The sequence below is a fragment of the Sarcophilus harrisii genome, chromosome 4 (genome assembly GCF_902635505.1).
Source record: "Sarcophilus harrisii chromosome 4, mSarHar1.11, whole genome shotgun sequence".
Classification (NCBI taxonomy): domain Eukaryota; kingdom Metazoa; phylum Chordata; class Mammalia; order Dasyuromorphia; family Dasyuridae; genus Sarcophilus; species Sarcophilus harrisii.
The window spans coordinates 172,687,851-172,710,649 of NC_045429.1; the positions used below are offsets into that span (position 1 = coordinate 172,687,851).

Sequence of the window (22,799 nt, forward strand, 5' to 3'; positions counted from 1 at the left end):
GAACATCTCATTATGAATTTATTTTTAGGTTCATCTGGATTTCAGACTCATTTTTTGCAAAGATACAAACATATATAAAAGTTCATTTTCAAACTTATCAACAACAATGCATTTTGACAATAACTGGAAAAGATGACTTAGGACTTAAAGACAAGACTAGCAACTTCTTTATTAGGTAGGTTGAAGGTAGTTCTTGAGGGTAATTATTATTGAAGTGTTTTGACACCCCCCTCCCCACCTTGGTTTGGTAGTGATAGTGAGTAGGACATATATACACCTGTGCTTTTTAAGATTGGTTAATATTTAAGGTTTCCCCCATATTTAAAGTTACTTAGATCTACCAATAAATGATACTTTCAGTTTAGGAAAGGGAAATCAATAGAATATAGTCTTTTGCTATTGGTTTACCTCATTCTAATAATCTAGAGGTTAAATACATTCTGGTAATCACTGACCAATTAAATTTTGGTAAAATGAGTGGTAATTAGTTTTCTCTCTGTAACCTCTTTACTAAAAGCAATAAGTAAACTACTTTCAAAACTCATGATTTTTTTTTGTTTTCTGAACTGCAATTGTAGTATATCAGACTAGGTTTTGCAAATTCATATTGGAATGAGAAGCACTTTTATGAAAGTTTCAGTATTCTCTCTGAGAGTCTAAATTTGATGGCCAATTTACATTTATTCTGTCTTTCAAAGTGACATGGATGTCAAAGGCACACCAATTTAGAGAAAAAGCTCATCTGCAAAACATACAAAAAATATGATAGAAAAAATATTATGAGAAATATCTTGCAGAACAATGAAAAAGCAGTTGGGAGAGAAGAAAACAATACAATTTTGAGGCACATGACCACTAATAAATGAAAATTGGAGGAATGACAAGTTCAATTAAAATGGAACAGATCTTCCAGCATTTTTATGCTCAAGTTCAAGAAGCTAACATTGCAGCTTATCACAAATTCATATAGCAAACACATGCTACAATATAGAAAAGTTCAATTAGATGTTATTAAACCACCAGGAAAAGGGAAAGGAAAAGCAACTCCATTTACAAGAACTATAGCTTCACAGGCAAAGGAAGCTTGGCACAATGTCTAAGCAGGGAAGAAGGCTTGAGAATATCAGGATGGAGGTGCAAGAGGTGAGACAAGGGCAGGGTAAGAGTCCCTGAGTCAAAATAATACAGAGTAAAACTTTTCTGCAATAAGGCAATTTCCAACATTCCATAAAAGTTTTTACTATGTTACTGAATTTTAATATGTAGTTTATTGGAAATGAAGAGGTAAAAAAAAGTTCATTTCCTTTTTTCCAATGGAAAAACTATTCATTTTACAGAAATTCACCCTCCAACTCTGCTAAGTGTCTAAAGGGAAAATCAAGTGAAAATCACTAAATGGTTGAGATTTTTTGCCATCATAATTTTGAGATGTTCAGCAATGAATAGTAATCTATTTCCTCAATAAAATCATTTTTCATGGTTTTATTATTTCAGAAAATTGTTAATTCATATTAATGTCATTATTTTATAAATTATTATTTTACCATAATTGCTTTCTTGTTAAATTCTTTTTTAGTAATGTTCTTGATTTGAAATAATTTAAATTCAATGTTATTATTCTGAAGTAGAAAATGCTTATTAAAAAATTTTAAGGGAAGATTTAATAGATTAGACTAGTCTGAAATCCTCTGCTGTTTTTAAAACAGTTTGTATGGGTAAATGCATTTCCAATTAGGAAATTATATTTTAATGTCACATAATGTTCATGATTGCAGTATCCTCAGTGTTACTAAATATGCTAAATCATTTTCGAAGTGAATGTTATTATTTGGAGGCAGCTAGGTGGCCCAGTTGATAGAGTGCTGGGTTTTGAGTCCAGCACACATACCAAATAGACCTTGTAATTCTGGGCAAGTCACTTAACCTTTGTTTGACTTACTTCTTCAACTGTAAAAGAAGAAAAATAACAGTGTCTCTAACTTGCAGGGTAGTTATAAGGATCCAAGGAGATAATATTTGTCTTTCTTAGTTCTTAGTAGACAGTTCCTGGACCATAGTAGGTACTATAAAAGTGGCATAATGGATTGAGCATTCCTTTGGAAATTAGTACACCTGGACTGAAATTTTGCCTCTGGCCCATGGAGGCTATATGATCGTAGATGGGTCACAACTTCTCGATGTACCAGCCAACTCTCAAAATGTTTCACTTATAGACGGGGCAGATCTGCATTGGTAGATGGAATTTATAAAACTAGTGTTCCCCATAATAATGAAATCATAAATATGGAACCCAAAACCAAAATGAACCTTGTTTCATAAATAGTCTATCAAACTTAATATATTAATCTCAATTCACCAAATTGATTCAAAGCTTAGAAGAAAACCTTAAGAGGAAAGGGCAAATTGGGAGCAGGAAGGCCTTGTTCAAGGCTTGGCTCTGACACACACTATAGCTAGGAAAGAGAATCCTCTAAGATTCTACAGCTGCAGAGAAGATGCAAGGGCTCCATGAGTCCTCATGCTTCCTCATTTAGCATTCTTGAGACAAATATGGTCATTGTTCTGTGCCCCAATCCCCTCAGCCTCTCAAAGAAAAACTTTTCCTGATTTTATTTAAGAGCAATATAATACATTATATTATAACATATTAATAATAATTATTATAATGTATTGTTATATTATAATTATAATAAAATACATAAAAATAAATATAATTATATGTTTATTTATATATTATATATAACATAATATATAATTATATATAAATATAATAAAATAAATAAATAATATAATAATAATAGCAATATAAGAAATATGTGTGCCTGTGAATTAAGCCTTTTACTTTTACAGGCAGTTCTGAGATCAGTCTTGCCATAACACAATACTGATAAGAATGATAACAATAATATACTCCATTACTGATCATAATAAGTGGTTGGGAAGTTCAACCAACAAGGATATGGTTTGTATACTTATTGCCAAGTTCAAACACAGAGCATTTTGTAAATATTTAATGTGTGAACTGCCCTGACTGCTGTACAGCTTGTGCTCATTAAAAATACCAGGAAAATAGATGCTGACTTAAATACACTTTCAAGTCATTTTCCCTTTTGGGCCAAATAATGTGTTAGAAACAATTACAGCCCTCAAGCATTAGGCAAAATGAGGGTCCCTCTCCAACTCAGCAAAGGCAAAACAATTAATGAAATAAGACTTATCTCCTGCCATGTCAGACAAAAGTGTTTTTCTGAGTCCACTCTATTCACTCACTTCACCTGCCCACTTCTGCAGATCTCACCCACAAGAAATTGTGTTAGACCTGATATCCTGCCCCATTAATGCCAAGAGTTACTCAGAAGCAAATAAAAGGAAAGCAATAAGTCTTAATAGGATTCTAGTATCTTGAAAGACTCAAGTTTTTCCCATCACTATCACTATCACTAAGATGTAAAATGGACAACTGGCAACAATTATGGAAGAGAGAGTTGAAAGTAAGCAATTTTGAGAAACAATACCATGGTGGATATAATACATAGGCTTGTGAGAATGGTTTTTCCCCTACTTCTAAAAATGTGCTTCTTTAATGAATATAAACATATTCAATAAATGAAAAGTACAACATGAACTTGACTTTCTCTAAAAAAATGAGGAGAGCATAAGCACCTCTCAAACTCTTAGCAGGAGAAAAACTTTTAATGTCTGTTTACCTATTTATTCTCCTTCCCAGAAATAACAAGCTTAGCTACCCTGAAAAGTACTCGTCCCCTCCCAAAAGCTATAATCAGGCCTAGGGTTTTGCCTTAAGTTAAACTGTTTAGTTTCTTTCTAGAAACTAAAGAATTTATCACTCGTTTTCCAGAGCACAGAATGCCTAGGAGGAAAGTCAATGTTTAGGACTTCCTGACACATTCTCCCACTTAGACCCCCTTCTCTCTTCAGGAAGTACAGCATCCTCAAACATGTTAACACACCAACTAGCTCTTTGCTAGTGTATCTGATAAATTAACACTTGCTAGAATATTAGAGGGCCCTAATTTTCTCATTGCATTTTGGAAAAATGCTGACATTAGACATTAATTAGAATCCAAAGCATAAAGTAATAGACCAATTACAGAATTATCTTCAGACCTTCTAGCATCTCTAAAATAAGATACTTAAGAACTGGTCACTCTGTGCATAATACAAGCTTTGCTCCTACTTAGAGCAAAGAATGATGGCCAAGAAAGAGTTCTACAAACTTATTTCATCATATGGAAATCTTGGTTCTTTCAGGATATTTCTAGGGATGCTATTATAATAGAAATGACTTGAGTCCTATATCTAAGCCCAATTATGTGGATTTCAATTATTATAAATATCATTCTGATTAATAATCACATAGGTCAGTCTTCATTTTAGGTTAGTCTTCATTACTAGAATTGAGGTTATCAATGTTCAAGATATTTCAATAAGGAAAAGGATGGAAAGAAATAATGATATATTTGTTGTTATTAATATCAAATTATTGGTTTTGTATTAATAGTATTAATATGCATTGTATTAACATAAAAAAGTGATTAAGATGACAACACAATCAAATACTTTTTTGTCTTTATTTGTGATGAGAATGGATTGTGATATCTCTCAAGAAATATATAAGGAAATATATATAGGAATATATATATATATGTATGAAAACAAAAAACTAGGTTTTAACAAGTTATAGCAGATCTTGTCTGTGCAATCAAACAACTAAATGAAAGGTGAAGAGAATCCCAAATCCTGGTGTATCTTTTGATTATAAAAAAGCATTTGCCTTGGCTGAATAAAATCCAACCTTAATGGCTCTCCTCTAATAGGGAGTTTCTCATATCCATGTCAAGTTTATATCAGATTTTTATGATAGATGCAACTAAAGGCTTACTGTTCAGTGAGCCTCTGTTCATGAACATTAAAAGCAAGGAAGAAAACAGATGTTTTCACAGTAGTGCAAAGTCCTCCAGATGTTCACATTTTCAGAGGGGACTGTGTCTAAAAGCCACATATTAAATGGCACAGCTCTAAATTCAATGAAATTCCAGTGTACTTTTTTGCTTCCTGGATTTCTGAGAATATGTTACAGAATATAAGAACAGAGGTTTACAAGATGAACATTAAACACAAGAAAACTTCAAGCAAATGGGAAATTATAATGGTACTTTTGAGTGACGGCTGACACTCTTCAAATCAAAAACTACATTGAATTGAAGACTACTGTCGACTTTAACTTTAAAGACAGCTGATAAGTAAATTGTGGTAAGGAAGAATGAAGAGTTGAAGATGACACCAAGATTGCAAAACTGACTAAAAGAAAGGGTGATGGTACCCTCAACAGCAATAGGGAAGATTGGAAGAGGGGTGTTATTTTTGGGGAAAGATAACATAAAGAGATCTGTAATGCTAATTACAACCCATCCCACCTATACATGCTGTGTGATTCATTCTGTTCTATAGGAAAGGTTGGGGAGGGAATAAATTTTTGGACAAATTCTATTGCAGAATACAAGGGATCTGAAGAATGAGGAGGAGAATGCTAGATAAAATATTATTGCCTTAAAATGTCTGTAGCAGTCTTTTTTGTAGTGGCAAGAAACGGAAAACTGAGTGAATGCTCATCAAATGGAGAATGGCTGAATAAGTTATGGTATATGAATGTTATGGAATATTATTGTTCTATCAGAAATGATTAGCAGGATGATTTCAAAGAGATCTGGAGAGACTTACATGAACTAATGTTACATGAAGTGAACAGAACCAAGAGATCATTGTATAAAGCAACAAGATTATACAATGATCAATTCTAATGGCCGTGGCTCTTTTTAACAGTGAGATGATTCAAGGCCAATTTCAATGGTCTTGTAATAGAGAGAGCCATCTACACCCAGAGAGAGGACTGTGGGAACTGAATGTAGATCACAATATATAGTATTTTCTCTTTTTTGTTGTGGTTTGCTTGCATTTTGTTTTTTCTCACTTTTTTTTTGCCTTTTTGATTTGATTTTTCTTGTGCAGCAAGATAATTGTAGAAATATGTATAGAAAAACTGCACATGTTTAACATATATTGGATTACTCGCTGTCTAGGGGAGGAAATGTAGGAAACTTTGGAACACAAGGTTTTGCAAGGGTGAATGTTGAAAACTATTTATGTATGTGTTTTGAAAATAAAAAGCTTTATATAAAAAATAAAATAGAACATTTTTGCCTTCATAGTTGCTACATGTGCCTAGTTGCAGCAGTTGGACTATAAAAGTCCTGAATGGTTATAGGAAGCCTAAGTTGGGTCCTAGGCACTGTGAGGGGTACTGAGCAATAATGGGTGAAGAGAGTGGGGTAGCTGTGCTAGAGACAAGGCTTTTGCAACACAGGAAGGATATGCTGCATCTTGCACTATCCCTTAGGGTCAGACCTCAGCCTCAACTGAGAAAATCCTTGATCTCAAGTTGCAGGATTGCTCTAAGCCACTTTAGAATCAACCTATTGATACTTTGCATTTTGTCCCAAGAAAACGACCCTTATTCTATGCAGCTGAAAAGTACTAACCAAAAGCTGAGGGGAAAAATACAGTAAAAAAGAAAGAACAAATAAGTTAGAAGTGGTGTGAATTCTGTACTTACGCAGTTGTAGTCTGCATTTCATGCCAGCCTTTGCTAAAATTCTGTTTCAATTCATTCATCAGATTCATGCCGAGTTTTTGTTTTATTTCCACCAGATGCTTCTCTTTGGCTGTTAACACTTGCCGTAAAGTTGTAATTTCGTCTTCTAGCTGGATACAAGACAAGAAAATTTTAAAAGAAAAAAAAAGGATAATGAGACTTTTGGAAAAATACCTTAATGAATGCAAACGCGGGATGAATGTAGTTCCAAGGGACTAGTCTGGGCACTTTAGCCCCACCTGAAATATACTGCACAAATGACTATAGCCTCAATATAAACTAGAATCACTGAGTTGGAAGTGAATTTAGAGGTCACCTAATCAGATACATCAAACATAAAATATTTCATGCAAGTCATCACCAAGCCTCTGCTCAAAGACCTGATTAGCCCACTTCATTTTTGAACAGCTCTAAATATTTGGACAATTATCTTTATATTAAGCTAAAGATTCTGTACTTAATGTTCTTCAGATATGGGAATCTGAGTTCAATCTTGCCTCAGACACTCAGTTATTTCATCTTAGATAAATTGCCTAACCTCTTTCTCAGTCTCATTTTCCTGGTCTGAAAGTAGGGAATAATAATAGCACCTACCTTACAAGGTTATTATGAAATACCATATGTAACATATGAAATATTAAATTACAAATAAAATAATATATATATATATATACATTTAAAGAAAGATCAGCTGGTATTACAATGCACAGAATGCTGGATTTGGAGTCAGAAAGACCTAAGTTCAAACACATTTATAGCTGTGTGACTCTGGACAAATCACTTAACCTCTGTTTATTGGGTTTCCTCAACTATAAAATGGGGTTAAAAGCACCTACCTCACAGGTAATTTTGAGGTTCAAATGAAATAATATTTGTTATAAATAAATACTTAGCACAGTGCCTAGAATATAGTAGGTCTTATATAGATGCTTATTGATTTTCCTTTGCTAAAATAGTCTGGAAATAAATTCTAGCTTTATTCTACTCCAAATAACAAAGTTCTTTCTAAGTCCAATTTCAATGTGATTCCCTATATTGCCATTACCAATTTTTATCACTTAGGGATGCTTATTAGAATACTTATTCAACACATGAATAAGTAAAAAATAATGCTAGTGTGATATAGGACCTAAATTTCAGTTTCCTATATTTTCTCAGGACATTTAAATTGGGGGCTACAGCATGATTTCTTAAGAAAAGAAACAATAAAACCTTGATATCTGCAAAAAGTCTTGTCTATAAAAAGTTGGCTCATCCAAGAGTTATCTGTATAATGTTTTCGGCCCAGGCTGGATCTAGTGGCTCAAAACACTAAGACAGCTATTGATGATATAATGGCATCAGTCAAATAATACACAGGTCATCCCATAGTACAAAATATTTGGAGATATTCAACTTTCTATATTACATGCCAAAGTTCCTTTCTTAAAATATTAAATCATCAATTGAAAAGTGAAAGTGAAGAGGGAAAGCCCGTAGGCTGGAAAAACAATCCAAAGCATGTGCTGTACTGATGGTAGAACAAAGCTACAATTTCATATACATGGGGCAGATTGATTTTTTTGTTTTTTACCTGGATCTGTGAATTCATTAATATGAAGATTCCTGATAAGGAAAAATTTCACCACCAATGCAAATCAGCAATTCATCTATACTTTATACTTTTAGGGAGTTTCCTGGAACACTGGAATAAAAGATTAAGTGCCTTATTCATAGTCAGACAGTTGGCATTTGGTATCAGAAACTAAGTTTTAATAAAGATCTTCCATATTTCAAATACCAACTGCATGATACCCTTTTTCATGGGTAAAATGAAGGGGTTGAACTAAATCGTCTCTAGATCCCTTTTAAGATTGTGATCTATGAGACTATCAACATTATGTCATTTTGGCTCTCCAAACGAATATTATTAGTTTAAGGCAATCAGCTCAGTTCTCTGGCACTTTGGTCTTCTCAGGCACTTGGGCACTCAGGCACTCTGGTCTTCTCAGAGTTCTAAGAAAAAGTTATGGAAGTTCAGTTTGACTTAGAATTCTGAGGTAGCAGCTGTTCATTTGAATTGGATAAGCTGTAAAATATGAGAGCAAATAGAGAGCATGGTATACTTCAGTGATTTATATATGACTAAATAATATACAATTTTTAGGTTAACAAATGGGAAAATACATATACCAGAACTATCTATACCTATGAAACAAAAGTAATTTAGTTGATCATAGAAAGAACATAAGTTATAAACACAACCTAAAAGAATATTGTTCACAGACTGTACCTGGGGTAGAGAGGGTAGAGAAAGAGATAAAAAGATGAAGAACATATGCAGAGAGAAAAACAGAGACAAAGACAGATGAAAGGAAGATTGCAGAAATGAGGTAAAGAGAGACTCTAACATTCTCTATGCTATATTTGTCACTGGATAAATCAGATTGTTCAATAAAAAATTGGAGTATTTTCTACCACTATTGATGCTGAAAGGAAGAAGAAAAGAAAGTATACACTCTGTTATTTATCATGACTTGCAGGATACGGAGAGAGCCAAGAGAAAGGAGAGGTCTCTGACTTATATTGGCATCTATCCTTGATGAAAGGTGGTGATGGTAAAGAATCCTGAAAAGAAGCAGAGCTTGAGTGGTTTTCCCCCCAGTTTTGAGATAAAGATTGTTGTCCTTTCCTAAAAGAGCATAACATTCATTCATCTGAAGGTATTATCTAAGCCTGAATTTGGAAGTGATGGATACTACCTACCATTGAAGAGTTAAGTCCAGCTGATCAGAGAATCAACTCAAAAGCAGAGAATAAGCTAAGTTATCCAGTAGAATGACTAATTTGGCTGAGATGTCATAATCAGTGAGATATTACTCAAGCACAGCATGAATTAGCTCAGCTTAGCAGTGGAAGCATCAGTATCATACAGAGCTATGATTATCAAGGAACTTTTATGGACAATTCTTAAAACAGAAAGAGGATACTGAAGCACATAATTATAAAATTGTGAGTTACTCCAAGAATGTGAATTTCTTTTTATTTGTGTGCTACCCTTGACTCTTTCCCAAAGATACGAATGGAGTGCATTGGTAGTTATGATGTTACCCAGGTAGATGTGTGAACTATGATGTGTTATCCCTTCATTTGATTAATAAACATATCTTTAATATTATTATTGTTAAATAAATGGTTTTGCTTAAAAAATCTAGAGTTTCATCATTATGAGCTGCCAGATTTATGTAAATAGAAGCACATCCATAACCAGAGAGAGAACTATGGAGACTGAAAGTGGATCAAAGCATAGTATTTTCACTTTTGTTATTTGCTTGTGTTTTTTCCCTTTCTTTTGTTTTTTTTCCCTTTTAATCTGAATTTTTTGCACAGCATGACAAATATGGAAATATGTTTAGAAGAATTGCATATATTTAATTTATATTAGATCACTTGCTGTCTTGGAGGGGAAGAAGAGAGAAAAGGGAGAAATATTTGGAATTTGCAAAGATGAATGCTGAAAACTATCTTTGCATATATTTGCAAAAATAAAATGTTATTAAAGGAAAAAAAGAAAATATATACCAATTGCTGGAGATAGTGCCAAATGAGAATCAATATCCCCATTCAAATTGAGTTTACAGATAAAATTTAGTTTATAGATATGTCAGAGGATCTCAAATCAACTCCATTTTTCTTGAGGAGTAAAGTATACAGCTTTGTCATAGTTTTCTTCTTTCTTCAGAGTTGTTGGAGTTTTTATTCCAAGATATTTTTGTTGATTTTTTTAAAATTCCAAAATATCTTCTGGATGATTGAGAGATGAAAATCTTACCCCAAGAAAAGCTGGGTCTTACCACAGTTCATACCATATCACCATACAACAAGTGGAGTAAGGGAAAGAATCACACACACACACATACACACACAAACTTCCTTATATCCTTAACAAACTTAAAAGACATAAAAATATCATGTAGAATTATCTTCCCAAAGAATACAGTATTAGTGGTGCCTCCTAGGAATTTAAGCTAAAATGAAACATGCCACATACATACCTTGGAGGAAAGTGTAACTAAGAACACTTGTCCTGTGTGTAGGACAAAATGATGTTCCACTATAATGGTTATCCAGCCTCTGCTTGACGACCTCCAAGCAAATACCAGTGGAAAAAAACTAAGCTCTTGGAAGTCAGAGGACCTGGGCTCTAATACCAACTCTGCCACTTAGTAACTAACAAAGTAAAATTGCTCAAAAATGTGCAGAGTAGCAGCATCTAAGGAGAAGACAAATAACTAAATACAATGAAGTTTATGGCTATGCAACTTTTTTTTCCTTTGTAAACCTACGTTATTATCAGCTTTAAATAGGCTAAAAAGGAATTAACTCTAAAAGGTCATGCATTTATTCCTCTTGTGAAGTCATAGTGACATATTATAAAAAGACCTACTATTGAAAGCATTTAAAGCATTTTGTATAGCCCTGTAAAAATTGGCTTATAGATTCAAGAAGTAATTAAGATTTGTTAATAAAGATTTGATTTGTATAAAATTAAAATTATCATAAATTTTGCTAAATAACAATAATAATCCTTTTTTAAAAAGTTTTTAAAAGGATTATTATAAAAGTCAACTTGGGAGGACATATGAGAAAAGTTCCCAAGGCCTGTAAAATTGTTCTGTTCCATTCATTCAACAAACACTTTCTCTGTGTTAAAAGACCAAATATACATTTTTAGAAAACCAGATAAGCCAATTTATCTACCATGACTTGAGAGGCAGAGGCTCAGAGTGGGCAAGGTTCTCTGGAAAGTGTCTACTTCATATATAAGCAAGCCTTTATTAAGGGCCTTACTCTGGTTGATTGGTGGTTGTCCTTCATTCTTGAAGGAGACCAAAATGACATCACTCTTTTAAAGCTGAGTTACAATGTGACTGTGTCTGATCAGACCAATACGAGCCTGGAATACTTTGCCACAGATGAGACACAGATGGTCCTTATGAACATTTGGGGTGGACTCTACTTTGCCCATCTCACATTTCTTCTAAGTTAATTCAATTCTGCTTTGCTCAAAGAGCATAGCACCTTCTCTGATGAAGGCATGGCATGCTGGGCAGTCTTGTAACATGTCATAAAATCAATTCTAAAGTTAGAGAGATCTTGAGCTCTTTTACCAATCACCAGTCTTACTAAAAGCCTGATACTGTAAGCTAAGTACTAGAGACATTTGTAAGGTTTTAGGTGTTTCTAGGATAGAACATATTATACACAATGGGATGGGGAGGAATCAGAGATATTAAAGAGAGAAGACATGAAAAACAAACTTCACCTATTTTGGAGTTCTATTCATGGGACAAGGGCCCTGCAAAGGGGGAAAATTATGATGGGTAGTAGCATAGAATAGGGCTTCTTAAACTTTTTCCACTCATGAAACCTTTTCACCAGAGAAATTTTTATATGACCCCAGTTATACAGGTATATAATAAAATAGGTATACAAATCAATCATTTATTGATAACAAATCATAATTTCAGGATCACCACATTCAGTTATGCAAATCCACGAGTTTTTTTTAAAGAAACTTTGACATAGAAGACATAAGTGGATGAAACAGTAGAATTGATCTCAAACTTTCATTCTTTTTTTCTTTTACATTATTTATCTTTTATATTCATTTTTTTTTAAATTCTGAGTTTCAAATTCTCTTTCTCCCTCTCCTGGAAATAGTATATATGTGAAAAAGCCAGATCACAAAAATAGAAGAAAAAGTCAAAACATAAGGAATAAAAAATTATGCTTTAAATTACACTCAGGCTTCATTTGTTATTTCTCTGGAGATTATCTTAGATCATTGCTTAGATCACTATCAAAATAGCTAAATCTTTCATATTTGATCATCATTATGATACTGCTATTAATGTGTAAAAATTCTTCTGGTTCTACTCACTTCACTTTGCATCAGTTGCTGTAAATCCTTCTAAGTTTTTCTAAAAACATCCCGCTTATTTCTTAAGACTACAATTTCTACAATGATCACATGTGACACCCTTCTCCAAATGATGGGCAGATAATCTCTTCCAATTTCTAATTCTTTGCAACCACGAGAAGAGCTGCTATAAATATTTTTTTGTTTTAAAACTTTGAAAGCCACAGATAAAAATTTTCTCTCCCTTTTGAGCTATGTCTATTCTAAATCAATACTGGGTGGGCAGACATGATGACTTAATAATATTTAAAATGTGTTCATGAATTTTAAATATATTCATGAACTATTTTATATTAAGAATTTTTTAATTAACTAACAATAAGATTTAGTTCTCCCTTCTGAATTTTTGTTGTCTTTTTTAAAGGCTAGTAAATACCAATGCTGGAAGTCATAATCCTGAACGAATTCCATACTTTAGTTTAGTGGGTCATTATTCCACAGTATAATAAATGATACAAATTTACAACTAATTACTATTGTTTACTAAAATATCTCAACCATTCATTTTACCTTTGTAGTGAATCTGACAATAGGCAATAAGTGTTGCAAATTAATCAAGAATGACTTATAAAAATGACTCATTTTACAACATACTATTCTATGAAATTGTATTGAGTGAAGGAGAAAATAATTATAGTGTGTGAACTTCATTGTACTAATAATAACTCAAGTTCTAGAAGTAGAAATATGAACATTGAGGGGATGACGGAACTTACCTTAACTAGTTCAATCTTTAACTCTTCTCTTTCTTCTTCAGATATCATACTACTGAGGTCAATACGAGAGATGGTTTCTTCATCAGGTTCATGCAGTGAATCAGTCTCCAACAAACCTTGAAAAATGAAAATAAGAGGATCAATTAAGATATTAACAGAGTTTTCCCATCTTACCTAAGAAGAGAAAATTGGTCTATAAAACCAAAACATAGTAGGAAAGAGAGCTGTTATCCACTTATATCCACAATAACTTAAGGTATCCCAGTCATGTGAGTGTTATTCCCTTTAATAAAAATGTATACAATCTTACTCACCCACCTGAAGTAAAAGCAGTTTCCAAGAAAATTAAAAAGCAAAAATAAAAGCAAGTAAATAAGGCATGAAAGACAAATTTCTCCTATGATTTAACTTACATAATGAACTCCTCCCATCAATACAAAAAATTTTCTAAAACTTACAAATTTAACAGCTTAGAGACAGTTAGGTGGCACAGTGATTAGAGCACCTGCCCTGAAATCAGGAGGATCTAAGTTCAAATGTGTTCTCAGATACTTTACACTTACTAGCTATGTGATCCTAGGCAAGTCACTTAACCCCAACTGCCTTGCAAAAAACAAAAAAAACAAAAACAGACTTAGCAGCCTAAAGAAGAGTAATCAAACATGCAGGTCTTGCGGAATCCTACAATAGTCCTCAGCTGTCTTCCTGCCTTCAAAGCAAGCTCTCTGAACATCACACTGTATTTCAAAACAATTAGTTCCTCTGCTTAAAATGGCAAAAACATTAATTATGAAATATCTAGGTATTCTGTTTCTTCCATAAATGGAACAAAAAATTAAAAATCTTTCAACTAAAGAAAATCTACAAGTAGAAAATGACTAATGAACTTATTCGGTAGAATTTCTCTCATAGTTACCTAAAAGTAATTAGATGATGAAATGGCATGGTGGGTTGAAATGTCAGGAATGCTTTCCACTAAAATCCAGCCTCAGATACTGACAAGCTATGTGATTTTATGTAAATTACAATTTCTGCTTGCCTTATTTTCAACTATAAAATGGAATTAACATCATCTACCTCACAGAGTTGTTGTAAGGGTCAAAGGAATTAATATTTGTGAAGCTTAGCATTGTGCCTGGAATGTAATAGGAAATATGTTCCTCCCTTCTCCCTTACTTTCATAAAAAGTGTTCAATAGAATAGGAATATAGATATTTTCAAAGAAAAAAGAAGAATAAAGGGTCTTTGTGATATCTTCATTTCTTATTGGGCTTTCCTTCCTTACCTCTATCTCTCATTATTCTCCTCAGTGATACCACAAATATGTTCAAGCTCTTCTAAGAAAGCCTATCTTCAAGCTTAGTCCATTTGGAATGCCTCTGAACAGACTAGTTCAGTTCTAGTAGTTATTCATCTATATCTGAATTTAATTTTTTTTATTTTTATCTATTATAAATATATAAAACAAGCATTTTCAGAATAGAGTGATCATGTAAATTTATTCTTTTTGTTCCTCCCCACCACTGTCATAGAAATTGTAGAACTTGCTATTCCTTTTAAATATATAATAAAGTGATTATGTAAATTTATTCTTTTCATTCCTCCCCAGTACTGTCATAGAGATGGTTATCATTAGACTCAAAAATGTATATGTGGATAATTATTCTATACATACTTCTAATTATCAGTTCATTATCTGGATGCAGATATCATCTTCAGATGTCCTTTGTAGTTAATTTGAGTATTTATAACATTCAAAATGAGTTATTAACTCAAAAGTTTTTCTAAAAATAATATTGCTGTTACTATAAACAACATTCTCTTCATTATTTCATATAAATATGTTTTTCTAAGATCATTCAGCTCATTATTTCTTATAGCACACTAGTATTCTATCACTAGTATTCTATGTCAAAACTTATTTAGCCATTCCCCAATTGATGGACATCCTCCAAATTTCCAGTTCTTTGACACAGCAAAGAGAACTGTTATAAATTTTATTAAATTTTACAATATAAGGTTTAATCATCTTTTCCCCTTATCATCTTTGGAAATTATATCCTAAATGTCCTTAAAACATTCTTGCTCCAAGAAGGAATGGTACTGTATTCACTAAAGTATGCTCCCTTCTCCTAGCTCAGTCACAGCCATGGACCACATCTGGTCAGCACCCTTAGGCCTGATGTCCCCAAAATCATCCTCCACTCATCTGTCTAGCATCCACTCATCTGTCTACTGCTAGATGATAGTGTATGAGTTGAAAGTTGTTAAGATGAAAGTTCCTGAGATTGTGAATGTCTGGGGTTTAGTCTGCTTCCAGATGGAGCTGTCCCCAGACTGCTGTTTATTACTCAGGAGAGTCAGACTGGAGGTATTTATACTTCACTCAGGCCAAACCTCAACCATTGGAGCTCCTGTCTTTTTTGGTATCCCCTCAAATTGTTATAGAAGAACAACTGCTTTATTCCTTTATCTTTGCTGCTCTATGTTCATTTTGCAGAGACATTCTATTTGTAGAGAAAATTTGAAGAGCCTGGAATTTTCTGACCTACAATCTTCTCAGAATTCCCTTCTAAATGAAATTTAATTTATCTGTCAGATAGCTAGATATAATGGTATCACATAAATGTGGTCAAAGAAGAAAAACACAATCATTTGTTTATGCTACAACTCAATACATTCACTTTGCACAAGAAGAGGAAGACAGATCAAAATACAAAGCAAAAGATTATAGACAATGGAGGTAGAAAGCAAACAGAGAAAAATTGATAAACTAGTAAAACAAATTCTGAACATTAAAATAGACTAATGGGAATAAAAAAAGCAAAAAGGGATGGATGAATATAGGTCAATCCAGTGAATATGTAAATCACTAGTTACCTAGTTACTATGGAGACAGATATCAAAGGAAATAAAAATAGGTTTAATGAAAGGAAGCATCAGCAAGCAAATCAACTGTACAATATCAAATAGCTGCAAATATGTCATGGGTCAAGTGTTTGAGCAGTTGCTTTCTTCTTTTATATGTCCAAAATGTTTCCATCACTCAGCAGTATTTTATTGTTAACTGAAAAAGCTCAATTTTTTTTTTTTGACTAAATGTCTGGAACTATTGACCATATATAGTTAGAATGGCCTAATTATTCCCCAAATAGCAGATATAACACTTGGACTGAAAGGTTAACTAAATTAAATTCATCCATTTATATACGGGTCTTAAGTAAACTTGCTAAGTAGGTGAAAGTTGTGTCAAACATTAGCATCACTCATTTCAGTTCCTCATCCTGTATCCTAAATATTTATTGTTCTCATGATGTTCATATTAAGCAGCATCAAGTTCTGGTTCTTCCATTTCTTCCAAATGACCTGTACTATTCCCTTCAGAGCAATAGTTAATAACTAGCAAATGTGAATAGAAATCTAACAAATAACAAATCTGTCAATATATGCTAATAGCTTATGTACTACCACTCCCATCATAAGTGACCCATTTATATCTTGTCAGGGAGCTACCTTTAAGCACAAAGTCTCTTTAGCCAATATAATACTCTATGCTTGACATCAACTTGCCACCACCAATGGAGTTTTATATTATTTACCATTTCTGTGGATCTGTAAAGTACTCCCCTCCAGCAATCAGAGCCATGACCCACCAATACTTTCTGATGTTCTCTACTCATTCCAATATAATTCCATAAATCTGTGACTGGTTACACAATATGTTGGAAGTCTTCCTCTATCTCTTGATACTGGTGGCTATCAAAAGAGCATGCAGGATGCCCCTCAGTTGTCTCTGGTGCTATATAAATGACCCACCTTTTTTCCTCCAGCCACATATTTCTCTAATGACATCCTTTATTTCACTTCTGCACAAATTCTGTTTAGAAAATTTTTCAACTTATATATCTTTCTATATGTCAGATATATCTTTCTACTGGGTGATCCTTGTCTTCAATTTTCAAGAGACTGTGGTATTCGATAACAAGACTATACATAGGAAGAATACTGGTATTAATAAGAGGTTTTGTTTAAGGCTGAAGCTGAGAGTTATTAAAAGAACAATGCAATTTCCAGCCCACTTTTCCTTTTCCCTGTTCAGTTTTAGAATCATCTCATTGTCCATTTTCAGTGTCTATTCAAGTCATATGTAGCAATGAACCAGAATTATGGATTGTTTGTCTACCTAGCACAATCTGGCAACAGACTTTCCTTAAACATTTGATTTTTTCCTAGTTTTCTGTCTGGTGTTCAAAGCCTATATTCTAGTCCCCTCTCTGCTTTCCAGTCATCTGTGTTTTTACAGTCAGCTCCTCTCAAACTTCCATATTTTATGATTCAATGACACTGAGCTCTTTGCTATTCCTCACACAAGACTTTTTTTTTTGTATTTTTACAGTATTTACTGGAAATACTGGGGTATTTCCCATGTCTGGTATCCCTTCCCTCCTGATTTGCATCTCTTGACTGACTTCCTTTAAGTTCCAGCTAAAATAGTACTTTATGCAATAAACCTTTCTTGATTCCCCTTAATGTTATCTTCAATTTATCTTGTATATATCTTATTTATCCATAGATTTGTTTGTCTTGTGTAGTTTCCCTTAGATTGTGAGCTACTGGAGAGCAGGATCTTTCCTTTAATTTGGAAAATGGGGTGGGGACTTTCTTTGTATCCCCAACATTTAGCACAGTTACCTGGTAGATAGGCAGTACTTAATAAATGATTGTCAATTGTAGACCAATTGTAGAGATATACTGAATTTTTCAAAATGATTATGGATCTCATTTAGGAGGTTCTGTAATGTGCCAAGTTTGTTGTAATTCACATAATGAAATACACAAACCTTAACATCTGAACAGGAGGGCAGTATAGCATTAAGTAAATGATGAGACTACATGTTCATTTCATAGAAAAAACTGCCTTGGAAGCCTAGGGGATAGTCTATTTTATCTTTGTGTACCCAGTAACTATCAAGGGTGCAAAGCACATAGTGGGTGCTTAGTATGTGGAACTGGGTAATTATGATTATACATAGAGCTCATAAGATATACTAAGCTTTTTGAGTATACAGATTTTTTTTCTCTATATCCCCAATGCCTAGATAATATGTGGTACAGAAGAAAGCCCAATGACTCTAGACTCAAGAAATTTGGATTCAAATCCTGCCTCTGTGGCTTACTGTACACCTGTGTTACCCTGTCTCAGTTTCCTCATCTAAGAAATGAAACAGAATAGGCTCTGAGAGTCCTTCCAGATATACATATATGAAGGTATCATTATATATATAGAAAATACCTTTTTGATCTGGACTTTGTGCTGGACACTCTCCATACTTGTGACAAATACTTTTAGCAAGCCTTCATCTTCCTGTTTTATGTTTCCATTGATGTTAATAATTAGAGATCATCAAACAGTTATTTCTGTTATATCTTTGAAGGAATCCCGTAAGATTTCTGATACATGCATGTGTTTCTTCTCTATCAACCATTTTTTTAATTAAAAAAAGACACAAGGTGAACTGGTATTCTTTGTTCCCTTCAGCCAACTGTGTGACTATAAAAATGTGGCCTGCTACAAGATACTATTTGTAAAAATTCATCTATTCTCTTCTCATTCTTTCAGCAAGAAGCCCTAAATGAATGTATATATTCTCATAAAAATTTTACAGAAATGGTAAAGTGAGACATATGGAATATTGATTATTGACCACTGTTACCTTTTTTGAGAGGAAGTAGGTATAAGATATGACATATTTTTCAATGAATTTCCATGATGCTCTATAATTGGCACCCCCTTCCTCCATGGCTCTTCCCCTCTCTAAACAAACCTCCATAGTGTTATTCCTAAGGCAAAAATCATATTTACATACATGTGTCCTCCCTCCATAGAATGAAAATACTCTGAAAGTGGGAACTATTTCATCTTTGCCTCTGAATCTACAGCATCTACCAGAGTGGTAGATAGATGATCAATTACATTTCATTAGTCCTTCTGACCCCTCTTTCTTAAGCTAGCCCTCCCTTCCTCAGCCAAACTCTTTGAAAATAGTTATCTATAGTCATTGCCTTCCATTCACCTCATATCACTTACTCAAATCTCTGTAATCTTGCTTCCAACTCCATCATTAAAGTTTTTCTCTCCAAAGTTACCAATAATAATTCACTTGCCAAATCTAATGGTTTCTCAGTACTCATCCTTTTTTAAAAAAATTATTTTATTTATTATTATTATTATTATTCTGCAGAGGTAATTGGGGTTAAGTGACTTCCCCAGAGTCACACAGCTTTAAGTATCTGAGGTCACATTTGAACTCAGGGCCTCCTAATTTCAGGACCGGCATGCCATCCACTGCGCCACCTAGCGGCCCAGTCTTCATCTTTTTTCTTAAAAAGTAAAATTCTTATTTTTACAACACAAAAATTCCTCCCATTACATTTCCTCCTGTTTTGTCCCAACGAGCCAACCTACATAACAAAGAATTTTTTTAAAATAAAAAAGTGGGGGCAGCTAGCTGGTGGGATAGAGCACCAGCCATTAGTCAGTCAGGAGGATCTGAGTTCAAATGGGAAAGGGAAAGGGAAAGGGAAAGGGAAAGGGAAGGAAAGGAAAGGGAAGGGAAGGAAAGGAAAGGAAAGGAAAGGGAAAGAAAGGAAAGAATAGTGTGGGAGGAGACAAAATTAATATATTAAAAAAGCCTAAAAATATATTCAATGTATATGGGTGTACAAACACCCATGAACCTACCAACTTTACAAAGGAGTAAAATGGAGATAGACAAGAAGATGTTCTCATATCTCTTCTTAGGAGCCATGCTTTTTCTTTGTAATTCTGCAACATTTACTTTTGATTGTCCCCCTCCTTTTCCTATTTATACTGTATATATTGGGGTTTTTTGGCTCTGGTTACCTTACTCCACAATTTCCCAAGTTTATAACCTCTGTGTTATCCCCAACTCTTCATTCTGTAATACCACACTCATTCTCTGCTAAAATTTAACATTTCTACATTCACATCTCACACATCCAAGCCCTTCTCTCACAGTGCTACAACCTTAGTTTAGGCCTTCATCGCCTTTTGCCTAGATTATTTCAATAGCCTCCAAAAGACTCTCTGCACTTGGGTCTAACTCTGTTCCCAAAGTAATTTTCCTTAACAGATGATCTAGCCATTGGACTTCTTTACTCAGCCAACCCTAAGGACTTCCTATTGCCCCTAGGATAAAATAAAAGGATTCTTTTTTTCAATGTCAAATTCCTTCACATTAAGGTCCCAATCTCTTTTCAACCTCAATGGACAGTGCTCTACCTCCATCAATCAGTAATCCCAGGAATCTGTCTTCTCTCTATTCCTCATGTCTTTCTTTGCATATTCAATAATACATTCCAAGCATCTCTCTTTAATTCTCTCTCATATAAACCTTTCTCTTTAAGGTAGAGCTAAACACCTACAAGAAGACTTTCCTGATATGGCTTCTTTCCTCCTAAATTATTTTGTATTCAAATCCTTTGTACATACCCACATTTTATTTATATTGTTTATATTATATGCACTGATACATTGGGATTTTGGCATCCCTCACTCCACCCCCAATTAGAATATAAGCTCCTTGAGAAAAGGAACTGTTTTTCTTTCTGCTTGTATTGGTATTTCCAGACCACAGTGACTTGAATAAAATAGGCACTTATAAATGATGGACTTGATTAAACTGAGACAAACCTAAAATCTGTTGAAGGTGCCAATCTACATAGGTAGAAGTATTTTAACCCTGTAGTCCTTACTAGTCTTTTTTTATTGTATTTTAATTTACTCCCCAGTTACATGCTTAGAAAATTTTTAGCATTCATTTTTACAAGATTTCTCTCCCTCTATCCCTTCCCTCTTCCAAAAATGGAAGCCAGATTGAAAGTTTCTATATGTCCTATCATGTAAAACATTTCCATATTAGTCACAGTTTTTCTTTGTAATTTTGTACTATTTACTTTTGATTGTTTTATAGTGGTTGTCCCCCTCTCCCATTTATACTGTGTATATTATTTTCTTGGCTCTGCTTACTCCATATCCTCTTCACAATGAAAAAAAGAATCTTATCAAAAGGAAAAAAATTCTTTGATCTGCATTGAGAATCCATCAGTTCTTGATCTGGATAGCATTTTCCTTTTTGAGTTCTCTGTAGAGTTGCCTGATATTGTTGTATTGCTGAGAAGACCTGAATCATTCAGAGCTGAGCATAACAAAGTGTGGGTGATACTGTGTACAATGTTTTCCTGATCCTGCTCATTTTACTTTGCATCAGTTTTTCCAGCTTCTCCCGAAATCTGCCTGTTCATCATTTCTTCCTACACACGAGTATAATTCCTTAATATTCCATAGCTAAATCAGCCATTCCCCAATTGATGGGCATTTTCCTCAATTTCCAATATGTTTGCCATCATGAAAAAAACTGCTTTTTGCACATACAGATCCTTTCCCCTTTTCTTCCTACAAATTTTAAAGAAATATAATAAGAAAAAAGAAAAATAGAAAAAGAATACAAAACAAGAGAGAACATGGTCCTGTGTCCAGCAAAATATCAGGGAGGATTCAAAATATATAATAACAAATACCAGTTCAAGAAAGTGTGTGTATGTGTGTGTGTGTGTGTGTGTGTGTGTGTGTGTGTAGTAGAGAGAGAAAGCAAGAGGATTCATGAGTGTCCATCTTTTCTTTAATTCCTTGTAAATTGATCTTTTGTTCTCTGCTGCTCACCTTTTTTACTTTATTCTTCCTCCAACCTTTCATATCTCCCTCACTCCTAAGCAGGCTACAGTTAAGAAAGCATATATTTTCTATGTACATTTGTAGACACACACACACACATAGACACACACACACACACAAACACACACACACACACACACACACACACACACACACACACCCCTCTTTCCTATCCCTGCTGACCCTTTGCTTTAATTCTGCTCCTAACTTGCCTTGCTATTACTTAACCTTTCCTCATTCATAGATCCCTCCCTTATCTTCTTCCCTCATCCTTTGCTTTCCTGTCTGCCCATCTCTCCCCTCTTACTTCTTTATAGATTTAGGCTTGTTCTATATCCTTCATGGTATATAGCAGTATTACTATTTAACCCATTTGTGAAGTAAGTAGGTTTTTAGAACTAGGAGCTCTCCTACCCCTTTATAACCAAAAATACATTGCCTGTGTCTATTCTTTCTCTGAACTTCATTTGTATGAGTCAATTACTCTTTTCCCTTTAAGTCTGCCCCAATCTTTCTTTTGGAATGCCTCATTGTTGATGTCAATCTTTAAACATATGCTATACATTTTTCATGTTAATACACACATACACACAGACACACAATTTGTCCATCTTGAGTTCCTTGAAATTGTTCTTTGATATTGGCTAGGTAAATTTTCTATTAAATTCAGGTTTAATTGATAGAAAGCCCTAA

General features: G+C 33.8%; 1 protein-coding gene across 12 annotated transcripts in view; it reads right to left on the bottom strand.

The window, feature by feature from the left end:
• TPD52L1 (TPD52 like 1) overlaps nucleotides 1–22,799 on the bottom strand; it is a 150,015-nt gene that overhangs the window by 47,178 nt on the left and 80,038 nt on the right. For 11 of the 12 annotated variants that reach the window (XM_031964320.1, XM_031964326.1, XM_031964318.1 and 8 more), the window contains exons 2-3: nucleotides 13,352–13,467; nucleotides 6,635–6,783 (exon numbers count right to left, since the gene is read on the bottom strand). In XM_031964320.1, coding sequence (XP_031820180.1) covers nucleotides 6,635–6,783; nucleotides 13,352–13,467 — 265 coding nt within the window. Of the gene's footprint in view, nucleotides 1–6,634; nucleotides 6,784–13,351; nucleotides 13,468–18,644; nucleotides 18,730–22,799 lie in introns of those variants that run through there. The other variant, XM_031964323.1, reaches the window with a different exon arrangement.